Genomic DNA, 23,112 nt, shown 5'->3' with positions numbered 1-23,112 from the left:
GCAAACAGACACAAAACAGCGGAATGCAAACAGACAGCTGTCACTGAACTGGGTCATTTTGGCGATACTGAAAATCCACGTTTACCATCAAGTCTCCTAAAGAAAAAACAGTGTCTCCAAAAAGCCACTGAGGTTTCAGGGATGAGCCTAGAGAATCTGTGTCATCTGTAAGAGGCTGTTCTGATGAAATGCTGGAGGCAAGCCAGCAAAGGGAAGTTTCTGTTGTCCAGTAACCTTCACAGTGCCTACAGAAATCCTAACAGTGGAAATGGAAAAAATAAAAACAAAAGCAAAATGAGTTAGGCTTCTCCTTCAACAGAAGGCAGCGGTGACTAACACACAGCACTGGACACGCGGAGCACACATGTGAGACTGAGTTTGCAGCAAACTGTTGGGAGGTGAAACCATTATTCACACACAGAAAAACACTTGACAGGAGGCCGAGCCGACCAGAACACGCTAAAGCGAGACACACGCACCAGTGTACGAGGCAGCTCTCACCACGCAGCCGGCACTCGTGAATGAATTTAATACTTTCTTTGAAATGTCTTGTCCTGGGAAAAGAAAAAAGAGAAACGACATTGTCTACTTTACTCAATATATGATGAAAAGAAATTTCTACCTGAGGCTTCTTTCTTAAAATGTTAATTGATTTTTATGTAAAATTGACACAAAATTCTACATATTTATGGGCTACAGTGTGACGCTTCAATGCGTGTATACATTGTATAAATGATCAAATCAGGATAATTACCTGATAAATGTTTAATCACTTTAAACATTTATCACTTTGTAGTGCTAACATTCAAAAGCTTCTCTTGTAGCTCTCTTGAAACACATCCAACATTATTATTTGCTATAACCAAATAATCCACCATGTAATGGAAACCATAACACGGCTGGGTGCGGTCGCTCACGCCTGTAATCCCAGCAACTTGGGAGGCTGAGGCAGGTGCATAACTTGAGGTCAGGAGTTCGAGACCTGCCTGGCCATCGTGGTGAAACCCCATCTCTACTAAACATACAAAAATTAGCTGGGTGTGGTGGCGCACCTGCAATCCCAGCTACCGGGGAGGCTGAGGCAGGAGAATTTCCTGAACCAGGAGGCACAGATTACAGTGAGCCGAGATCACGCGACTGCACTCCAGCCTGGGCAACAGAGCCAAAAAAAGAAACCAGAATTTATTCTTCCTGTAGTTTACTGAAAGCTCTCCCAGTCCCATACCATCCAAACCCGGTCATACTGTCTGCGGCTGGAGCGTCTCAGCCTTAGAAGCCGCCATTTACAATGCTGAGGCCTAGGGAAGGCTGTGGGTTGTTTGGAATTTCTCTGTAAGAAATCCCTGAAACTCACAGTGACCACGGACTGGGGTTGGGAGAGGTTCTGGGCAGCCCCCCCATGTTCAATCTGAGCCCCTCAAAGCCCCAGCAGCACACAGGGACCCTCACACTGGCTGTGGGTGGTGCAGGCCACCGTGACACGGGTGAGGAAGGTGCCCATGTCGTGTGGGCTTTCCAAGTCCTAAAAGCTAATTTACTCCTGGCACTCTGGAAAATCGAAAAGCATTCTCTCAGACTGGTCTCCCTGGACTTTGGTAGTCCTGTCTGCAGCTCAGTGGAGAGCTGTGGGGAGATGGAAATTCTGGCTCTAATCCCTCTTTGCCATTTACTGGACCATGTGGCCCTGGACAAGCCACTTATCTTCTCAGTTATCAAGTGGGGCTGGCATCTCACAGGGCGGATGAGGTAATACGTGCCAATATGCTCTGCAAACTAAGGTCCTAAATGGCCGGAATGCAGGGGCACACCTATCATCCCAGCACTTGGAGAGGCTGAGGTGGGCAGATCACTTGAGCTCAGGAATTCGAGACCAGCCTGGGCAAAATGTCGAAACTCATCTCTACAGAAAATACCAAAAAAAAAAAAAAAAAAAATTAGCTGGGTGTGGTGGTGCATGCCTGCAGTCCCGGCTACTTGGGAGGCTGAGGTGGGAGGATCTCTTGAGCCCAGGAGGTTGAGGCTGCAGTGAGCCGAGATCATGCCACTGCACTCCAGCCCGAGCGACAGAGCGAGGCCCTGTCTCAATAAATAATAAATAAATAATAGAAATAAGCTCTAAATGACGACGCATGCCTTAATCCTTTCTTCTTCTAACTCTTAGCTCTTCAGACTGCCCTTTTCTCTTGTCACTCAATCAGCCCCCAGCTGTCACTCATTCAGCAAGTAGTTCAGGGACTGCCTACTTGCACGGCCGTGTGCCAAGCCCGAGACACAAGGCCAGGCAGGACTCAAGCCCCACTTTGGTGCGCTCCCAAGCGGCATGTGTGTCCCGCGCCACTCAGACCTCATTCTGGACTGGTCTGTGGGTTAAGTGCAGATACCTCAGGGGACGGAGAGCACATGTACCTCTCCAGTGTCTTCTACCTTTGAATGGTTTATGAAGCAGCAAAAGTTGCCCATGGACTAAACTGACTTCTCTCTAAACACTGATTGAATATGGACAATTTGCCAGGGACTCTGATAAACTAAGACATTCAGAACGCCAGGGCACATGAATGTCGTAAGAATGAGAAATTCAGGCACGGCCCAACAAACTCAGCCAGTACCGACCGCAGAAGAAACTCAGCGGCCCCACGGTAGATGCTCAGCGAGATGAGGACAGCCGGGGAGCAGACGCAATTGTCCACGCGCAAACATGCACGCGCATGTTCTGCAACAACTCCAAGTGTCAGCAAAGCGCAAATCCCTAGGGGGCCAAATCAAGGACTCCAGACTCTGACCTGACATCCCTAACTAGCACATCTGCTTCTGTTAGCTGTTCCAGGGATAACTGCTCCCAGACGTAAACTCATAAGGTGGCTTGGTACACAGCAGGCAAGAAAGGATTCTTGCTTTCTTGCTGTAATCCCGAAATCTAAGGTATCAGTGCTGAAGGAGACTTCAGAGCAGACACCCACTACAGCCAGGCCGTGAAGCCAAGTACACAGCAGAGTGGGGCACCAAGGCGACTTCTTGGGCAGGAGCCTGGCCCCAGCAAAGAGCCAGGCAGCCAGGTGGGAGCTCCCCACCCCTTCAGCAGGACTAGCCACGTGGGGTTGGCAGGGAAGTCTGTGGTCTGCAGGTACTGGAACGGGAGCAACACACGTCCGTTGCACTGAGTTTGTCTGGGAAGGACATCCTCTCTTCCTGCAGCTCTGTCCACGCTGAAGTAACGGAAAGGCTGCGGGTAAGGACTTCTGGAAAACCTTTCCCTTCCTGAAGAGAGGAAAGTGGTTTATCTCTGCCCCTGACTTCCCGCCACGGAGCCGGGAGCGAGTGCCGTGCTCAGACCTGCACCACCTGCTGCCGAGTGTATCTCCCTTAGGACGCCGTGTGTCAGCCAGACGCTGTCCCGCCACTCGTGGCCAAATTCCTGCTACCTGATACTACGAACTAATTCAACAATGTTGAAAACCTTGAGCCAACTCATCTGGCCCAGACGTGGCTCCAGACTGCTGGTCTGCAACTTGCCTGGTGGTTCACACCAGGGGCCTCCCTCCTTGCAGGCCACTGCACACAGTAGACAGGCCAGGGCACAGGCTGGGGCAGCTGACTGGCTGGCTGCAGGGGTGCAGCTGGACGGCGCCCTCCTTGATGCCCCAGGCTGCTCACACTGCTGTGGCCCCCCAGGACGCCAAGACGCTGCCCCTGCGGCAGGACCTGCTCTGGTCTGTTCTGGGTGGGTCTCTTTCTGCTCAGAAGGAGCTGTGTCTGCAGGCACAGCAGCCAAAAAAGCAAAAGCAAATCTAGAAATGAATGACGACCGCCCGAGTAAATGAAAAACCACAGAGCACCTCAGAACACACGGCAAAGACCACACGGCAACATGAAAGCCAGCAGTGCCCCTCTGACTAGGGACAGGACCGGGTCACATTCAGTTCTGTGAACCTCACCAAGGTCTTGTAAAGATGACAACTGAATCCCTCCACTGAAACCTTGGAGTGGGAACCACTTCTTATATCTGGCTTTGACATCTGCACGTCCCCAACCACAAACACAGTGAAACCCGGCTTCTTACATATTGAGGGGTTGAACCTGGGTCCAAGAGGCAGCCTTGCCACATCTCAAAATAAAAGAGGGGTGTGTGCTCAGCCTGGCACCATCCAAATCCATCCGTGCCCAGGCAGCCGAGTGGGCACGGGAAGGAGCTGGGGAGGTTACGGAGAGGTGACCCCACTCGGCACCACCACCCCCGGTAGCTCGTTCCGTCTGTAGTAAGTTAGTCCAGTAGAGCCCACAGGACATAGCTCCTATCCACCACCGCGTTAGGGGCCTGGGCTGCAGAGCCCGTGCGGGCATCACGACAGGGCTACTCACGGCGCCACGCCAGGAGCCGGAAGGATGCCAACAAGGCGGCTGCTCAGAGCCCCACCGCGAAACCTGACTCATGGACACGATTCGGCACAAGGCCAAGCCAGAGGGATATTCCTAGAAATGCCTTTTCCAAGGAAAGCCCAGAGGCAGGCGAGCACTCTGCCACTCTGGGGCAGGACTGTGTGGGGTGTTATTTCCAGGGAAGCTGATGGCAGAAGCCCCAGCTCTGGTCATTAAACTCCCTCCTCCACAGCGGGAAACACCCACGGTCCCGGTCCTCCTATTGCTCAACTGCAGTGAGAAGCAGAAGCGCGCGTCTGAAGCACTAACCCACCGCAGGCTGTTTCGATGAACACAAGTTCCCTGTTCCGTCTCACTGGCGGTTCACCTTGACGTCCACGCACAGCCGTGTGGCACAGGCTCTGTCCACAGAGAGCCAGGGAAGGCACAGGAAGCACGGACCGGACCGCACTTGGTTAGAAACGCACCAAACAGCGCCTGGGGCTATCACGCCCGCTCCTGCCCCCGGTCCTTGGAGCACACCTCGGGCAGCAGGGGCACCTCCAGGGAGAGGGAGCTCGCAAACAGCCCAGGCACCCGCAGCTGTCTCCCTCCCTCCTCACGGACCAGCACCCTCTGCCTGGTTCCTTTCCTTTCTGCATCGAAGGCCAAGAGCCAGTGCCCAGACGGGCCCTACTGACCTACAGAGTCTAAGAAAAGATGGTGGGTGAGCCTGTAAGTCACACCACGTGGTGGTCACTTTTGAGGCTGGACAACGACTTCTCACTCCAGAACTGCAAGATCTGCAGGCCTCGATTCCCACTGTAGGATCTAAGGTGGCCCTGTCCTGCTCAAAAGGACCTTGCCTGTTGGAGTGGGAGCCCAGAGATCTGGCTGAGCACCCTGAATGGCAGCCGGTCCTACCCCGAAAGCCCGTGGGACCAGACCAGGCTGTAACAGCAGCCGAGGCCACAGGACCCCGGGGGGCTCCTCCTTCCTTCAAGTGATGCAAAAGTGTGTGTGCAAATGAAAGCAAAGGAGAAATCCAAAAAAGGCAAGCACCCTTATATATAAAAAAAAGTATATTTTTATACATTACGTATGTAAATATGTATGTTTTTGCTCAGAAAAAAATGTTTTTGTTTGTTTGTTTTCTAACAGCAAATGAGTAGAGTATTCTCTCTGGGTCCAGGCTCTGGAAGGTGGCTTCGCATCAGAGAGCTGCTTCCTCCCAGGGCAGAATCTGGCCGCAGCCCCCCACCCACAGGCCCTGCCCCAGCAGCTCTGCAGCAAAAGGCTGCCGGTGATGCCCCCGCTCCACCCCGAGGTAAGTGGGAAGGGCGTCCTCACCAGACAGGCACGGAGGAGCTGCCCCGTGAGCGCACAGCACTACACACAAAACCAGCCCACATTTCTATCAGTGATTCCCAACTTCGGTATTTCATGCACTGTCAACATTAAAAATAAAATTGGGGGACACATATATTGTACTTTTCGTTTTGCCAGACAAGGTCTTCTTAAAAGCAAACTAAAACAAGGAAAGACCTGTCTACTATTTACTGCAGCATCATCCCCCAGAAGAATATTTCAATATCAAAAAAGGACACAGTCTGATCGATAGTTCTTTAAGTTGAATAAATGAAGTCTTTAAAACTGAATGCCACTTTCAGCTCTCATTTCTTTCTCCTTGAGCAGGAGAACATCGCCACGGGCTGGCAGAGCCCTCAGGAACGGTCCGGAAGCAGGACCACAGTAGTCCAAGGGCCCATCTAGCTCTAATCTTGCAAAAGTGCTCCTTTATAATAAAATAAAGAAAAACATAAATGAGAGAAAAAGAGAGTTGAAAGTACAGAAGGTGTCAGTTAAAGAAAATACAGACAAAAAGATAGGGAGATAGAATAAGGCACGGACGTTTCACCGATGTTTTCAATACAGGCTCTCTGTATTGCTAATGCTGCTTCTCCCCACAAAAACCTCAAGAAATTTACAGACCTGCTAGATTCTAAAACCACTGAATGTCACGAAGGCGTTACTGCAATGATGCAGGCCCACCGACTCCACAGCCTGGCAGAGATCAAATGCCCTTGGACCTCACAGAAAAAGAAAAAAAAATCTATGATTACTTGCTTCATGATGTCAAACTACAAAATGCCAATGTAATATATTAAAACAGGATGAGTAAATAAGTTAATATGCATCTAACCATTCACTTTCAAAATACATTAATACTCTGTACTTGAATAGACAGAAAACACAATCATATTTTCAGAAATGCTTAGTGTTCATAAAAAACAATTTCACCGATATCATCCCACCTAACACTATAAAAGCCCCGTGAGACAGACGTTTCAGATAAGAGAAGAAAGGTTAAAATGACTTGCCTAAGAAATCCCAGAGAGAAAGCAAAAGCAAGTAAGTATTTCTAAAGCCCTTAATTCACTAACCCACACCACGCTGGCCACTCAGGGAACATGCAGTGTGCGTCTGATACAAACTCTAGGATGCCTCTAATTACAACAAAATCATGCAAAACACACCACAATAGGTCTGTGGGGTTATCACAACTCTGAGAACTTGAACTTTTACATTTCCTGACTTGGCAAGGCTAGCTGGTTGGGGAACTGTGAGCTGAAGTTCTAACGTGTTAATGTTATCTCAAACCAGGTTTCTGCATTTTAAGTTCCTGGAAGACCAGAGAGGGAGATTTGAGAGGATTAAGGCCAAGACAGAAAACTGACCTTTCTGGGCCGTTTGCAGCAGCTGAATGTCAAGTGACAACAGCTAGTCTCAAAGGTCACAAATCTCTTCCTAAGCATAAGTAGCCGGAATTCCTGTTAGTGCAGGGATTTGTGGGGAAAATTTAAGACATAAAGTGTGAAGTTACATCAAAACTGCCATTCCTTTTTAACATCTGTACGTAAGTTTAAAACAATGAGCAACATAGGCTTCCGGAATCTATTTTATCATTGTACAGAGAAACTCCGAGGCATCAAGAATTTTTAAGTGGCTAAAGAGCTACGATTTCTAGTCGTTTAGGTCCCGCAGAACACATTTTCCAAGTGGCAGGTAAGACTTCTTTCGCTTTTGTTAACTAGAGAATAACGAACATTTGCCATCTGACCATCCTCATTGGTTGACGATACAGAAAGCAAAAGTGGGTCGTCAGCACCTGATACTTGGTGAGTAATAAACACCCTAATAAATGCTGTGAGAGAGGTGGGTGATCTGCCTGCCAGCCTGAGGTGAATCACTTGATTACACTGTGAAAATACGCTCCCCATTAGAAAGTTCACTACGGCTTCCAGCAGAGCACCGTAACCAGTGAAAAGAAACGCAAGCTGCTCCATCGCCTGCCTCTTCACAAGCTGAGTCACGCCAAGTTCCAAAGTCAACTCCACCATTTCCACATCACTAGTACAGCAAGCAATATTTAGGGTTAGGGACACATGTGTGCTGAAGCCTGACTTATTCATAAGCTTTGCTGTTACTAATGGATTAAAAATAAACGTTTCCCCAAAACATCACACAAGAGCACGACTCCCAATAGCGGAGTGTCCACCTCTCCCCGCCTTTTCACGAGCTACGGTCCCGACTTCCTCCTCCAGTTGAAACAGAAGTCCTACTGTTGTAGCTTCACTGGGAAGTGCCGGGCACATCCTCCACACGTAGGCCCCACACACGGCACTGCTACACCTACCTAACCCCTAAGCCCACCTACCTTTATAGTTTGCCTTTGTAACTCTTTCTTTGTCATCCAGATACAAAGAACGAGTTACAAAGGCAAACCATAAACTTAACAGAACCTCTTTACATATTTGGGATGGGAGAGAAATAATTAAAAGGGTAGGAGGGAGGTGGGGGATGAAAAATTGCTTACAGAGTAAAACATTCACTATTCGGGTGATGGATGCACTAAAAGTCCAGACTTCGCCATTAAGCAATATATTCATGGAACAAAACTGCACCTGCACCCCCTAAATCTATGCGTATTTTAAAAAGAAAAAGTACGGGCTAGTCCTTCGGCACCAAAGGTGACTGCAACTAGGCTGGTTTTGACAGATGATCTGAACTGACCCACGAGACCTGGAACTCAGAAAAGAAGCTGGCGTATCTCTGTCTCCCCGTCCTTCCACGTCAGCACGTCTCTCAAGTAACGGAAGCTTCCTGGGCACCAAAGCTTGTTATCGCAAGATACGTTAATATACGCTGAGGAAAAACAGACTCACTCTTACAAGTGCCCAGAGTTCACAGAGAACACCTTCACATACATGACCTTGCCTCCCAAAATCCTGAGGGCAGGCATTTTCAGATGAGAGAACAGAGGTGTAGATGGTTAAAATGCCCAAGGTAGGGGTAACTGGCTTTACAGTTGAGCCTTTTTAACATCTATGTCGACTGCTTACGTGTCTATAGTGCGAGGGGCCACTCCACGCTTAGATCAGGTCACTGTCACAGACAAAGACGGCACTCAGCTCCAAGCAAAGCTGAGAAGCACTAGGGGCAGCTCAAGGACACGTAGCCACCTGCACTGACAACAGGTGTCCAGGTCACATCTGAGTTTTTCTTCTACAGAATCAAATTGCCAATCAGGTACTGACAAGTTCAACAGCATGTCAGAATCTCGGTTTGAGATAAGAGCAAAGCAACCATTCTAAAAATAGCCACCAAAACACGGGCAGAAGATTGCTATGGTCTTCAGAGAAAGGCAGTGGCTCACTTCCTTCCGTGTGCACCCTGCCTTCCAACCACTTCTGTTTCTTGACACGACTAGGAACCAAGGAAGTTCTCTAATGCTGCTTCTCCTCCTTCCAGGCCTAGAGCGCTACTCTGTTTTCCTAGGAAAACCCCTCCTCCACCATCCTCAATCTTAAAGGTCCACCTTTCTGTGAAGTATCAAGAGTGCATGTGGAAACACAGCCCCCGGGTAGCACACAGTGGCTCCAGCTTCCCACCTCCCATTCCCCTCCTCATCTACCACCTCACTTTTCCCATGTCAACCCATCTTACTCTAGCTCTATCTTTTTTCCCAAAAAGGTAGATCCCACAAAATTATTGCATAAACTGTGATTTCTCTGCTCTGCCCCAGTGAAGACTCAAGGTCGGCTGATGGCCAGCGTTTAGTAATTCCCAGAGTGGTGGAACACCTGGGATCCTGAACATCGGGGCACACGGCCTGCACTCCTGATTCGTAGGGTATGCATGCACCAGTGCTTGGGGCAGAAAAGGTGAATCCAGACAAGCCTGGGGACTCTCAAGTTCACAAACTTCACCACAGCCTACAACTTCCCTGTGAAATGCAGTAACACGTGGTTCCAGGAGGGTTGCTGTGTCTTTGACCTGTGTCGTACGGCACTGGGCCAACCTGAGAACCAGAGGCCGGACTCAGCGGCACAGGCTAAGTACTTCACTTCCAGCCCCAGCCTCTCAGCCTGCAAAAGTCACATTCGTGCTTCAGGAAAACTGTCATCTACTCCACACCATGGTACTTCCGGGTTCCTTCCAGACAGCCACGAGTGACTGCTAAAGCTGTAGCTGCCGTGGGTCTCCAGGGCTCTGCCCCTCTCTTGCCAAAACCTAATCCTACCCGTCTCCACAGGATTTCTTCAATACGGAAAAGGGGGCAATTACGAATCTCTCTCTAGGTGCAAACAGAGTTAAAACGACATCAAAGGTTTATTCGGCTATGAAGAAATAGAGGACCGGACTTTCCTAAGCCAGAACGACCTATTCGTTCAATCAGCCAGGCTTCAGCAGCCTGCTGTCCCACAAGGCAGCTGCCGGCCTCCTGGGGATCTCCAGCCCTGGAAATGCAGCTGGTCTGACCTGAGACGTGCGAAGTATGAAACAGCACACCAGAGTCCCCAGACTTTGTATGAAAGAAGGACATAAACTTGCTCATTAACTTTTTATACTGAGTACATATCAAAATAGTATTTTAGATATACTGGATTAAGTAAAATATATTATTAGAATTAATGTTGCCTGTTTCTGTTTGCTGTTTAAAATGTGGCTCCTAGAAAATTTAAAACTGCCCATTTGTGGCTTACTATCTACTTCTATTGGATGGTGCTGCTTTAGACAAAACCCAACAAATCCCTTACGGTTTTATTTCTAGAGGAAAGATGTGCACACTAAAGGTTTAAGGTACCCTTTTTAAACATCAGACCCTTCTTGTGGACATGCCGTGAGTCTCTCTGCATAACGGAAGGACCGCAAGGAGCCTCCTGCCACAGCTCATCCCAGCGTGCCCAGCATCGACTTCGCAGGCTCACAGCCTCTTCCCTGGGGCACCAGGCCTGCAGGGTCCACAAGGGTCCCACGGGCTCTGACGACTTCACAATCTTCTACTTCTTTGACTTTACAATCCTCTATTCATTTTTTTAAATGTCTCCAAATAAGACAGAAAAAAGAAACTTACAGGTTTTGAGATGGTGAATCCGCTGCTGGGATGCACAGGTATTTAACTCCCTGCAGAATAATAAAAAGTAAAAACATAAAAATAAAAACATGAAACTCAGTGGAGAAAAGTATTTAAGGAACTATTTACTCAGGTCAAAAAATAAAAAAATAAAAAGGAGAAGTTTTTCACTCATCTTTTGTTGCCAAGGAACTGCAGAAAAACTAATTAAAGTTCCTGGTTATTTTCCGTGACCGTGCGTACAAATAATCCTGCTTTGGTCTGCAAACAGCTTGTAGGTTTAGGCAAAACTCAAAGGACACGTCAAACAAGTGAAATACTGGAGTACTTTTCAGTAAGTTTCCATTACTTTCAAAACCAGCATCTCAGATGCTAGTTTATATATTCCCAATTTTTTATATATTTCATTTAGGAATCTGAATGTTCAAAAAGGAAGCACTATTTGTAAAAGCCTTAACATAATAAGTGAAAACTATAATGTCACATTACAGCTTTCTACATCAATTTTAGTATCATGACAGCTACAATTTCACGGATGCACCAACATGAGCTTTACCCTAGGGATTTGTTTCATTCTGCTTGCTTTTCAGGACAATAAAGGTTTATATATCAAACAAACATACTTTTTTCTTTTTTAAAGAATGACCAAATTTGAAAAAAATAAACTTCATATACTCCTCTATAACACTCAGAAAAAAGGTTTATGTAAATCCATGCTATAACAGGCATGCTAAATTTGAGATTTATTTTTTTAAAAAACTGGCTGTTTCTCTTTCGGAGGGACTGAAAGAATGTTTCAAAAGCTCTGCCAAGTAGAAACACAAAACATAAAAATCTGATATTCTCTTTGTAAGAGATTATAGCCTGATGAAGAATTAGATGAATTATTTTAAATTATTCCTCTCTTAATTGCCTAATCTCACAGAATCCTGCCACCACGTTACAAACAATACTAGGGGTGAGGGGAGCACATCGGAAACTGGAAAAGTAACCAACCCTGAAAAATAAAAGCACAGAGAGGGAGAAGAGTGACACAGACAAACAAGCTCAGGTTCCTCGGAAGATGCAGTTACAACGCCGCACATCTTCAATAATTATTCACAAATAATTTTTGCATTTTTAAATTAAACTTTTACCATTAACTCCTATTGTTAGGAATTTCTGTGCTGTATTTGCTAATAGGAACAACTAAATGTGTAGCTGCCCCAATCCTTCCACACCCCTTACACATTTAATAACTCCTGGCATTGTGAGTCCTCCTTTTCCAACACAGGCACCAGACACACTCATGTCCCAACCGCTCTTGTGATGAGGGACTCCCCACCTGGCTTCACGGACCCAAGGGTCCACCCTCAGAGTCAGATGGGGAGCTACCGAGTGGGATCTGGGAAGCACACGTGGGCTTCGCGGGCGCAGGGCGGGGACAGAGCACGTGCGCTTCGCTGGCGCAGGTGGGCACAGGTGGGCACAGGCGGGCACAGGTGGGCCGGCTCGTGGCAAGGTGGGCACGGAGCTTGGGGCCAGTTTTCTGGGAATCGCTCCTGAACTTCAGTCTAAAACCTGTTCTCCTTCCATTCCGAGGGAACCATGAGCTTTGACTCTCTCTTAGTAAGAGCTCAGCTTCCTGCTGAAACTGGGTCAGAGCAGGTCTGTTCACCGCAACTAAGACCTCAGTGAGAGGATCCCTGTGGCTCCTTCCACAGTGATGACGGTCGTAAGTGAGAGGATCTGCGGCCCCTTCCACAGTGACGAGGGGTCAGAAAACACTTTCCCCTCACAGTTTCTGTACAGTGTGAATCAAAAACATTTTTCCCCTCACAGTTTCTGTATATTTTGCTTCCCGCTTTGCATCAATCTTTACACTTTCCAGTAAAGGCCCTTCTGGGTCTTGAAGGAGAGGAGTTTTACTGCTGTTTATCCACATGGGAACATCTCCCTTAAGACCGAATGGGCCTCAGCCACGCCAAGGGTTAACTGAGGATCTGCTGGTGGAAGAGGAAAGTGAAGCAGCAGCTTCTCCCTCCTTTGCCTTCATTCTGTCATCCCCAGGTGCCTCCTCCTGTGTCTGTCCTCATTTCTCCCGGGCCCATGGGCTGTGCTCTGCCGGGAACACTGAGCAATTGTCTGAAACTCTAAAGTATCTTCAAACCCAGAGAGTATTACAGCTGGGACTTAAAGGGAAAGCAAACAGAAAAGGAAATATTGTTGTTAAAAGTAATTTCAGTCCTTTCCTTCATGGAGGTCAGACAAGCTTGTCGGTCTAGGTGCTCATACCTCCTGTAGCCACCGCTGAAATGACTCATTTACTTCTTTCCTTTTACTCTTAAGTGAGAGTTGGCAGTCGCTCAGTCCAGAAGCTTGTGAAATCCATTCCTCCCACGCTCTTCCTCCACCCTCCCTGGAGACCAGGACATCCAGACGGACCAGAAGGCGTCTCAAGTTCCCACCTTCCCTTCTAGTGCCATCTTCAGTGTCAGCGACTCCCATGTGGCAAGGAAGCTTCAGACGCGACGGAAATGCCCGCCTGTCACAGATGCTGACTGACAGCCACTTTATTCTAGCAGAATCTGAAATCAGCCTGGTCTACATATCGAGAGGAAAGAAAGACAAAAAGAAGGACAGGAGGAGAAGGGACAGAGGGTCTGCTGAATAGCTCTTTGCTGGCTGAGAGCATTCACTCTGAGTACCAGCCGTGGGACCGGACTGTGCTGTGCTTCCCACGGCCGTCCCCGTGTGTCGTCGCGTTCCCCTCGTGGACCCGATGCATAAAAGGAGCAAATCAGGTTGGTCCCATGAGGCAGGAGCACCTCGTCAGGTGGGCACGAGAATCTACCCGCAGGAGGACGGCAAAGGCGCTCTCTCCACCTGGGAACACCCTGGATGAGGGGGCAGCTCTTGGCCACGCTGGCCCTGCCCACATTTGCGGGGGTGGGCGTGTGGAGCTGCCGTTTCCCATCTGTGAATCCGCCACAGAGGAACAAAATGGCTCCCAGCCACAATTTGGGGACCCCCTGCAGTTAAGGCAGGACAGATAAAAATATAAAACCTAAGTCAAGATTATATTCTGTGGAAGAGGGAGTAACAACAGCAATGATAACAAACTTCCCTGCAAGGGAGCCCGGCACGTCACAGGCACCCGCTGAAACGTCCGTGGAGTGACGAGCGAGAGGATCAGGGAGCCCGGCACGTCACAGGCACTCGCTGAAACGTCCGTGGAGTGATGAGCGAGAGGATCAGGGTGCCCGGCACGTCGCAGGCACTCGCTGAAACGTCCGTGGAGTGATGAGCGAGAGGATGAGCACAACGAGCACAAAGGCCACACTGCGAGATGAGTGCAAGGAAAGAAAAACACTGCAAAGCACCATCCTCTGTCCTAGTGACCACAGACGAGAGCTGGGCTTCGGCCCACCCCGTGCAAAGGACAAGCCATCCACACATGCTCGAGGGACACCAGCGTCCCTCCCGGCCATGGGAACAGGACGTAGCTGAGAGCCAGTCGGCGTGATCCACAATAAGAACATGCAAAGTCGGTCCAGGAAGGAGTCAAAACTGTCAAAAAGGTCCAGCTGCTCGCCGCCCAGGAACACCTATTTATCTTGGTTTAGTTATTAACAAAGCATGAAAAGTCTCTTCCAAGCCACAGACTACAGAATGTGAGTTGCCTTAAAACAGCTTCAGATACCTGCACATGTGCACAATTCACGACAGTTAATTACTAATTCAGAAAGCAGCATGAGTCCCCCAGTGCCACAAGAAAGCTGGGCCCGCTTAACTACAGAAGTCAAGTTCTGCAAATGTTCTAACGTGATGTGGAATTGATGGTTTCACCACATAGGCCCTAAAGACAGGACCACTCTCCAGTTTTGAAATTTACAGAAATAGAAATAAAGGATATGTTTAGATAAGTTATGGAAAGTATAACAAACTTGGAGGTTTAAAAAAAGCAAAAATTCTAGAACAATCTGAAAAATGTGTAAGTAACAAAAATAGCAGCAATGTTTCCATTAGTACAGTGTTTGCTGTAAGGTGTTCACTCCTTCATGCTACTGCTACTATTTGAAAAAGTCAAGATAAAATGGGTTGTCTTCCTGTTGCAATAAAATTCTCACTAAATAAATAAGAATTCAGCACTTTCCATGATGTTCCAAAAAAGCGGACTGGTGGGAAGCCAATTAACATAAAGTTTTATGAGGCTATTAAATGTCAAGTTACAGGCTTCAATCTCGAGTGCACTGAAGTACAGAAACAGTTCAGAGAAAGGGGCTCTGTGTATGCTTCAAGACCGTCATGATTTCTGTGAGGACAAAGAAAGAGCAGCTGATGACGGCATTTTATGTGGCGTAACATGATGAAGTGAGCACCAGAGAGAGGAAAGGGGGAAGAAGAAACAGTCTCTACCTGTGTTGAGGCGACCACGTGTACACTGAATGTTACTAACGCCAAACAGCAAGTATAAACCATTAGTATAAAACAACTGGTATAAAACCAGGTGATGTCAAAATTAGGAAGATGCAGGCAAGAGGCAGGAGAGATGGGGGGTCTGCTAAGGAAAGCTTTCTAGTGGAGGTTTTGTGTTTAGGTTTTGAAAGAAACAACAGACGTCACTTGGAGGAGAAGAAAGCTCAGAAAGGATTCCAGCAGCTCTTCTGGAACCAGCGCCCAGAGCTGTCTACGTCCATCTTCTCAAAAGTTCTAATACTTCTCAGTTTTCTGTTTCAGCAAGTATAGTAACCACCAAAAGTAAGGTTTTTACCTTTCTTTGGGCCTGAAACTAAAGATTACACTTAAAACGATACGGAGGCAGGTCCCTGAAAAGCAGGGCCAAGGTTCTGATTTCACGACTGGTAAAGAAAGAGATCAAACTCTCGCTTGTTTCAAGTATGATTTCTAACACTCGCTGTTCTCTTCTTTCTGAGGCATCGTAAGGAGGAGAGTCTTCTTCAGAGCCCAGCTGACATTCTACTTTCCACAAGGAAGATAAGCCCTTCAGAAGCCACGTCCCTCTTCCTGCAAAGCCAACAGAACCCAGTTACAGGACAGAACTGGATCCCTGCAGGAGCCTGTTCAAAACACGAGGAGGAGGAAAGCAAGTTTCTAAGGGCCAGGATCAGGAAGTCACGCGATGGAAACGTTATTTTGGCTGCTAACAAGCATGTCACGACTAGAAGCCCCAGTTTCTCATCTCAGCCAGTACGGCAGCCGTGACAGCACGGGCGAGCCCAGGAGGGGTCCTCCTCCAGCAATGGTGTCTGTTATTTGACCGTGAGTCCCGTGAGGGAGGCGTCGGGTGCCCTGCTGCACCGGCCTGTGCACACTGTATTCACATGGACCCTCCACCACAATTAACAACTGAGTGAAACCAGCCAGGGACCCCTCAAGAGCTACTTTCACCACATTCCCAGAAGCTTGACCCCGAAAAAAAATAGAATTAAAAGCCAAATTTAAATTTGAACCACCCTCCCCTGATCAGAAGCAAGGTCACAGCGTATAACACGATGATGAGAACACACAGCAGCAGACTCTCATTGGAGAGAAGCTCTCTCTGCACTATTTTGTGGTAAAATACACGTAAGATTTATCATCGTAGGCTGGGCACTGTGGTGGCTCGTGCCTGTAAACCCAGCACTTTGGGAGGCCAAGGCAGGTGGATCATGAGGTGAGGAGTTTGAGACCAGCCTGGCCAACATGGTAAAACCTCGTCTCTACTAAAAAATACAAAAATTAGCCAGGCGTGGTGGCAGGCACCTGTAATCCCAGCTACTCAGGAGGCTGAGGCAGGAGAATCGCTTGAACCTGGGAGGTGGAGGTTGCAGTGAGCTGAGATCGCACCACTGCACTCCAGCCTGGGACACAGCGAGACTCTGCCTCAAAAAAAAAAAAAAAAGATTTACCATTGTAACCATTTAAGGTATACAGTTCGGTGGCCCTAAGTACACTCACACTGTTGTGCGACCATCACCACCACCCATCTCCGGGACTTTCTCATTCTCCTAAAGTAAAACCCTGCAACTATTAAGTAATAACTCGCCATTCCTCATAGCCCCTGACAACCACCTTTCTCCTTTCTACCGCTACGAACCTGACTACTACACTGTCATATAAACCTGACGGCCAGCAAACTGTGAAAACCGTCTGGCCACACTCGAAGATCGCACACCCAGGAGATGGCAAACATGAACTTGAAATTGCTTTCGATGCACACTGAGGTGGGATGAGCTGTCTCCTCTTTGCAAGGTGTCTTTACTCCACAGAAAGCACGTGAAAATGCTCACTTACGTGTGTGGAAGCCCAACTCGGTGCCTGGCACATGCATTTTGATTATTTCTCCTCCAGGTATTATGTTCACATAGCCCATAACATTTGCAGAAATTACGTAAGGTTAAAGGGAAAAAGCAGAATTGGAGATCCCGTCCCAAGGATGATCACACCTGGAAAAACTCACATGTGCCTGTGGACTAAGTACTGGAAGTCAACACAAAAAAGTAAAATAGGCAAGGTCCAGCAGACAAGACCTCTCCTCTTTTTTGTTTGCATCACAGCAAAAGTTCCAAATAAATTACTGTAGAAAGCTGCCATGGCAGATAAATATGCTCCTTTAGTTAGGCTGCATTACTCATGTTTTAAGTCCGGGTTCTAAGCTGAACATGTATTTTCTTAAAGCACCCATTTGCCACTGATTCTTCCTGCATTCGCTAAATTTAGGAAACGGTACTACAAATAACAACTTCCAAGAACTCTGTGGTACTGATGGGCGGGGAGGGAGGAGGGGGTCAGAGTGGAGAGACAAGATTTAGCCTCTGGTTTGATTCTGTGCGACAACATGCAAATGTGAAACCTCCAACACCTGTGACTTCTTTCAGGTTAGTCAAAAACCGACATACATTTGACTTGTCAGATCAACAGATGAGCACTCAAAAGCTTATTTTTGTTCAAGATATTTCAGTGCAAGGCTAAAGCGGGCACAGTCAGAATGCTGGATTTCCTCCAGCCAGTACGGGCTGGGTTATGGGAAGGCGGCGAGGGAGATTCACTCTAGCTCCATCTCACCACTGAAAGCCCTATCAGGTGCTTTCGGTTCAGCTGGAGGACGTGCTGATGTACACAATTGTGACTCATGAAAACTGGGCCAGTTTCAGCAGTCACTGGCATTCCGTGGCATTACTTAATGAAGGTGAATCCTGAACAACCCATATCAAAAACTTGCCATGAGTGAAAGCTGCTGCTTAGAAATCAGCAGTAGGTATTTCTAGGAGCATTCTCTGTATGTATCATTAGGGAAAAATTTATCTTTTACAAACATTACCTGATCACACATCTCAGCTGCTGAAAAATATTCAGGGGCTCTCTCCGCAAAGTAGAGAAGACCCATTTTCACAGTGTTTCAGCATCTGTCCACCCCCTTCCTGACCTCACATCCACGACATCTCCCGCCTATCACCCCTGCCTCCCCGAACGCCAGCAACCCTGGGCTGCCGTGAGTCTCCCAACACGTTCTGTGCTTTCCTGCCCCCGGCCGTCCTGCCAAAGCCCTGTGGTTTTCTCTCTCTGGAACAGGCTTTCTGTGTGGCTTCTTCTCCCTGACATACCCACCAGGCTCTCTGTGGAGCCTTCCCTCACCTCCTCAGCCTCCCCCTTAGCGGACTTCAGCCCCATGCTGGGCACCCCACACCACCAGCAGCGCACGGCGCACGGCGCTGGCAGAGAGGACTGGCACTGTGTGAAGAGCCAGTCTCTCTCACTAGATCCCCGGATTCCTCCAATGCCCAGGGCTGTGGTCATCATCCATCAGTCTCCTGGCACCTCTCCTGCAAACGGTTCCAAGTGAAGAAAGGAATGCACGAGGAGGGGCATGCCGTTCCAGAATTTTTAACATGGGGCCACCAACCCAATGTGCCCCAACGGCACTGTTCCCAGGCTGGCCACGGCACCTGCAGGCAGCTCCGCAGTCACCGTCCAGTGCAGGCCGACCAGTCCAGGGCGCTGTCAGGCCCGCGCCTCCACCTTCGCTCTCCTCCATCCTGTAAGTGGGGCTCTGCTGCAGCATCTAGGGAGAGCGGTGAGCGTGGAAAACCACGACAGGCAAAGACAAGGCAAAGATGCTGGGCATTTTGGGGGCTGCATTAAACTGGGGGTTACCCAGCCCCAAGCTTCAGACCTGGCTGGGCTCCCGGAAGCCCTTCGTTTCCTCTCAGTAATGCTCCTGCTGCCCAACAGCAAAGCCCAGGGTGGGTGAACTAGGGCCCATGTTCACAGGGGCACAGCTGTGCCTGCCGATGTACGCTATTGTCTGTGGCTCCTCACCTCATGGTGGCGGCTACAGTAGCTGCAGCTGAAGTCCCCAGAGCCCCAGATACTATCTGGGCCTTGACAGACAAAGCGTGCCAAGCCCTGGTCTGGACAGTCCCATTGCACGAGTCACTCTCGTGGCTGACAGCTTGTTTTTCATGTCCCATTTGTCTTCGACATTTAGACGACATCTGCTGCAGCACACTACCTTCTTAGAATTGCAACATTCCTAATCGGCAGTTGAGCTCAGTTCTCCTTTAATGCAGAGAGGGAGAGAAGGATTTCCCTTGAACACAGGACTTGACACAAGGAAAGTCAATGTGACACGTGAAAAATACTGAGTGCGGTGCCAGAACACAGTAGGTGCTCAATAAACGGCAGCTGACAGGACTGTCGCCAGTGACTCTCCCTCAAGGGCAATCCCATCTACACAGTTACCAGCAGATACGGCACTGCACACGCCAGGACGCAGAAGCCCAGGGCAGGTGACTCTCCAGGCCCCAGCAGGGAGAGGACCACACTGCTCTTCAAGCTGTGTGCTGTGCCGACCGCCCTGAGCCAGGCTCCCGCTCCCGGCAGGACGCAGCGGCCGTAGACACAGCTCCCTCGTCGGGGAGGCGCAGAGCACTGCTGGGAACGCTGTGCCTGCTTTGCAGTCGGCTAAGCCAGTGAGCCCTCGGAGCCCCTCGCTGGTGACGGAATGGGTCCATCAGCTGCCGACGGGTTACGGGCGTTGCAGACCGCCGCGTGTCTTCAGGCTTGGGCACAATGTGCAGCATCTAGGAAGCCCTTTTTGAACAGCACGGACGAACCCTCCGGCTGAACCCCACGTCCTCCCTCTGGGATCACACTCTCACACTCTAGAAGCTGTTTGGAAGGAGGCAAACGCTGGCCCAGAGCAGGGTGCTGCCCTCCAGGGCTGGCCAGTTCTGCACAGGCAGGGCTGAGGCTCAGGACGTGCAAAGGCTGGACGTGGTGAGGGCCACGGGAGCTCAGGGCAGAAAGAATGTCCATGGGTTGGGAGAGTGGAGAGAAGTGAGAACAGCAGCTCTTCTGTTTCTCCTCCACACTGGGAGGGACACCCCTCTGTTACGGAGTGAGTGAGTCTGAGAGACGTGCTGCATTCCCGCTCACTGCCTGGTGCTCACACGGCAGGTGCGGGTGGGAGGGCGTCTTCCTTGCTCTGCTTAAGGACCAGCAGCTCACTGCTCCCGGGCCTCCCCTGCCCTTCTCCACGCCCTCCACCCTCTCCATGCCTGCCATTGCTAGCAGTCTGATGGGCAATTTTTATTTGACAGCTGCATCCTCTTGCACCACGGCACAGGAGGAGGCCCTAGGTCACCTCGGTCAGAGCCCACATGTGGAAGCACAGGGAAGAGAGTGCCCCGGTCACCAAGGAGGCCAGAGGACACTCACTGGGGCAGCCGTGCGGCTGGAAGCCCACTGCCGACGTAGGAGCAGCTGCAGAGGGTTCATCAGAAACCTCAGCCTAAAGGACAGTATTAAAAACCAAAAGGCAAAAACCAAACACACTTGGAAACGTTACCCTCCTCTGCTAGCTATGAGATCTTTTTTTCTTCAGGGCATAGGGTGGAGCCATTCCATAATGCAATTTAACTGCAGCCTAGATCTACTCTCACTGACAATCATTTAGAGGAGATTTCGAACTGCTTCCCATTTGGGTGCTGCGGGGCGGATCCGGAACGAGGTATTTCATAAAACAGATATATTTGATTTGTACCTATTCTACCCTGGCTAGGCTCTGCCTCCTCCCAGGTCAGTACAGCTGAAATGATCCTTGAACTACTCTGCTCAGGAATAATTTCCAAGAGGAGGAGTCTCAAGCTAAGGTCTGAGCTCTGCTCTGTTCACCCGAGTTGCAAATTGACAGGGAAGTCTGTGCCTTTGCAGCCATCCTAAGATGGCAAAGGGAAGCCCCACAAGCCACTTCCCCCGCGTCCTCTCCTGGCACCAACAGTGGCTGCGCCTCTCACGGAAGGAGCCAAGGGCCTTGTGGATTAACCTCCACTAGCTGGGGAAAATCTGAGAACGAAAAGTTGGACCTCAAGAGAAAGAGGCTCTAACTCAGATTTCAGATGCACCTACTCCCTTCCCATGCCCAGAACCTTCACCATGCATTTCACTCGCTTTCCCATGGGAAAAGGCGGCCAGAGCTAGCTGGTGATGCCCCTGCCCAGTGATGAATGCTGAAACCTGACGCTGGCAGTAGTTGTGGTGATAACTGAAAGGAGATAAATAATATTTCAGTCCAAACCTAGGGTTTGATACTGTCCACCCCAACACACGCACACATGTGCACGCGCACGCGCACACACACACACGTCTTTAAAACATCCCAGGGAGTCTGGCCACACCGAGGGGAACACATTTTTAAAAGCATGGACAGAGCTCGCTCACAGCCTGTAATAAGGTGATGAAACTAGCTAGGTGCTATTGCTTCACTCTCAGAGTTTTAAAATAAGGTTGGATCACTTCCCTTGCAGGTGTGGGCAGACGCGAGGTCCACCTGCATTGCCTAGCAGGCAACGATTATTCAGGGCACCTGAAAACAGCAGATTTGCTTAAACCAGTCTTTGGTAAACTAGGGCATATTTTCTTATGGCTAAAAACAACAATGGTGTCCAGAGAGCCCTTTAACCCGGCTCTGGGTCTTAGCCAACCCCCCTTTAACTTCCCATTTACACTTCGGACTGCAGACTCGAAGGCCCTCCCCACCAAGCAGCCACAACCCACGGAATCTCCATGGAGTAGGTGTCCTCGTCCATCACCACCACCGCCACGAAGCTTAAGCTTTCTCTCAGCCACACACACACACAGTGCTGTCCTGACCCAGAACCAGCCACACACACACACACACGGTGCTGTCCTGACCCAGAACCAGACACACACACACACACACACGGTGCTGTCCTGACCCAGAACCAGCCACACACACACACACACACACAGTGCTGTCCTGACCCAGAACCAGCCACACACACACACACACGGTGCTGTCCTGACCCAGAACCAGCCACACACACACACACACACGGTGCTGTCCTCACCCAGAACCAGCCACACACACACACACACACGGTGCTGTCCTGACCCAGAACCAGACACACACACGGTGCTGTCCTGACCCAGAACCAGCCGCACCTTTCCCTCCGCGGATGCCCTCCAAGGACATTCCCCTCTGTCGTTTCCAACAAACTGAGCCTGTCTTCTCTTTCAAACTCCTTCCAGAATTGCATCTCCTCTGAAAGCATCCCGGACTTACTATTCATGTCACCTAGCCTCCCCTTTCCAGTGTCCACAGCACCTAAAACAGCCAAACATGAGGGTCTTCTCGGGTTGGGGTCTGTGAAGGAGAAGCTGCAGCATCTCAGCATGGGCGAAGCAAAACACAAGCTCTTCACTGGCGCCAGAGGGCCCCGAGGCACCCCGCAGGGAACCCCAAGGACTGTACTCAGAAGAGCTGAGGCTAAGTAGAACCCACACAGCGGGTCACAGGAGTGACAAAGATGTGTCTGTCTCACAAGGTCATGTGCTCACAGGCTGTGAAGTCCATCACATAACACCACATAAAAGCAAGACGCTGGAGGACGGCCCACCGTCATTCCCGTCATGCTGTCCTAGCATTTTCCTGCATGGTTTTATTCAAGAGCAAGGGCTTAGCTTCCTACGTGCATACATGCGATACTGTGATGCTCAAACCTTCAAGTCCAGCCTAGACCTCTCTCCTGAGCCCTGGACCTGTATTTCTATCCACTGATGAATATCACACGAACATCCCACCCACGGCTGAGCTTGGTCCCTTTCTTCCACCTGGCTCTGCTTCCTGAAGCACTCACATCCCCGGGAGGCAGAGCCACGGGTACTTACGGCTCACTGGCTGTGCCCGCAGGCATCCCTGACTCCCCAGCCTGAGAAATGACTTTCTGTCTGTATTTTGAAGATGTCCGATGAGGTGCCTGAGTTTATGGCTGTTGTAACTTCTTAATGGATTGTTCCTTTATTTATGTAGTTTCCCTCTTTACCCTAATCATTAT

At 49.4% G+C, this 23,112-nt stretch overlaps 1 protein-coding gene across 8 annotated transcripts in view; it reads right to left on the bottom strand.

Annotated features, from left to right (window-relative positions):
- DUSP22 (dual specificity phosphatase 22) overlaps positions 1-23,112 on the bottom strand; it is a 56,828-nt gene that overhangs the window by 5,063 nt on the left and 28,653 nt on the right. For 4 of the 8 annotated variants that reach the window (XM_007973888.3, XM_007973890.3, XM_038005692.2 and 1 more), the window contains 2 exons: positions 10,772-10,821; positions 480-554 (listed from right to left, as the gene is read on the bottom strand). The exons of 1 other annotated variant lie outside the window; for it this stretch is intronic. In XM_007973888.3, the coding sequence (XP_007972079.1) occupies positions 480-554; positions 10,772-10,821 (125 nt within the window). Of the gene's footprint in view, positions 1-479; positions 555-1,052; positions 1,150-10,771; positions 10,822-23,112 lie in introns of all 8 variants that reach the window. 3 more of the 8 variants (XM_073005605.1, XM_073005608.1, XM_073005606.1) reach the window with 2 other exon arrangements.

Source organism: Chlorocebus sabaeus, chromosome 17 (genome assembly GCF_047675955.1).
Source record: "Chlorocebus sabaeus isolate Y175 chromosome 17, mChlSab1.0.hap1, whole genome shotgun sequence".
In the NCBI taxonomy this organism is placed as follows: domain Eukaryota; kingdom Metazoa; phylum Chordata; class Mammalia; order Primates; family Cercopithecidae; genus Chlorocebus; species Chlorocebus sabaeus.
This window is presented reverse-complemented; position numbering and strand designations above follow the sequence as displayed.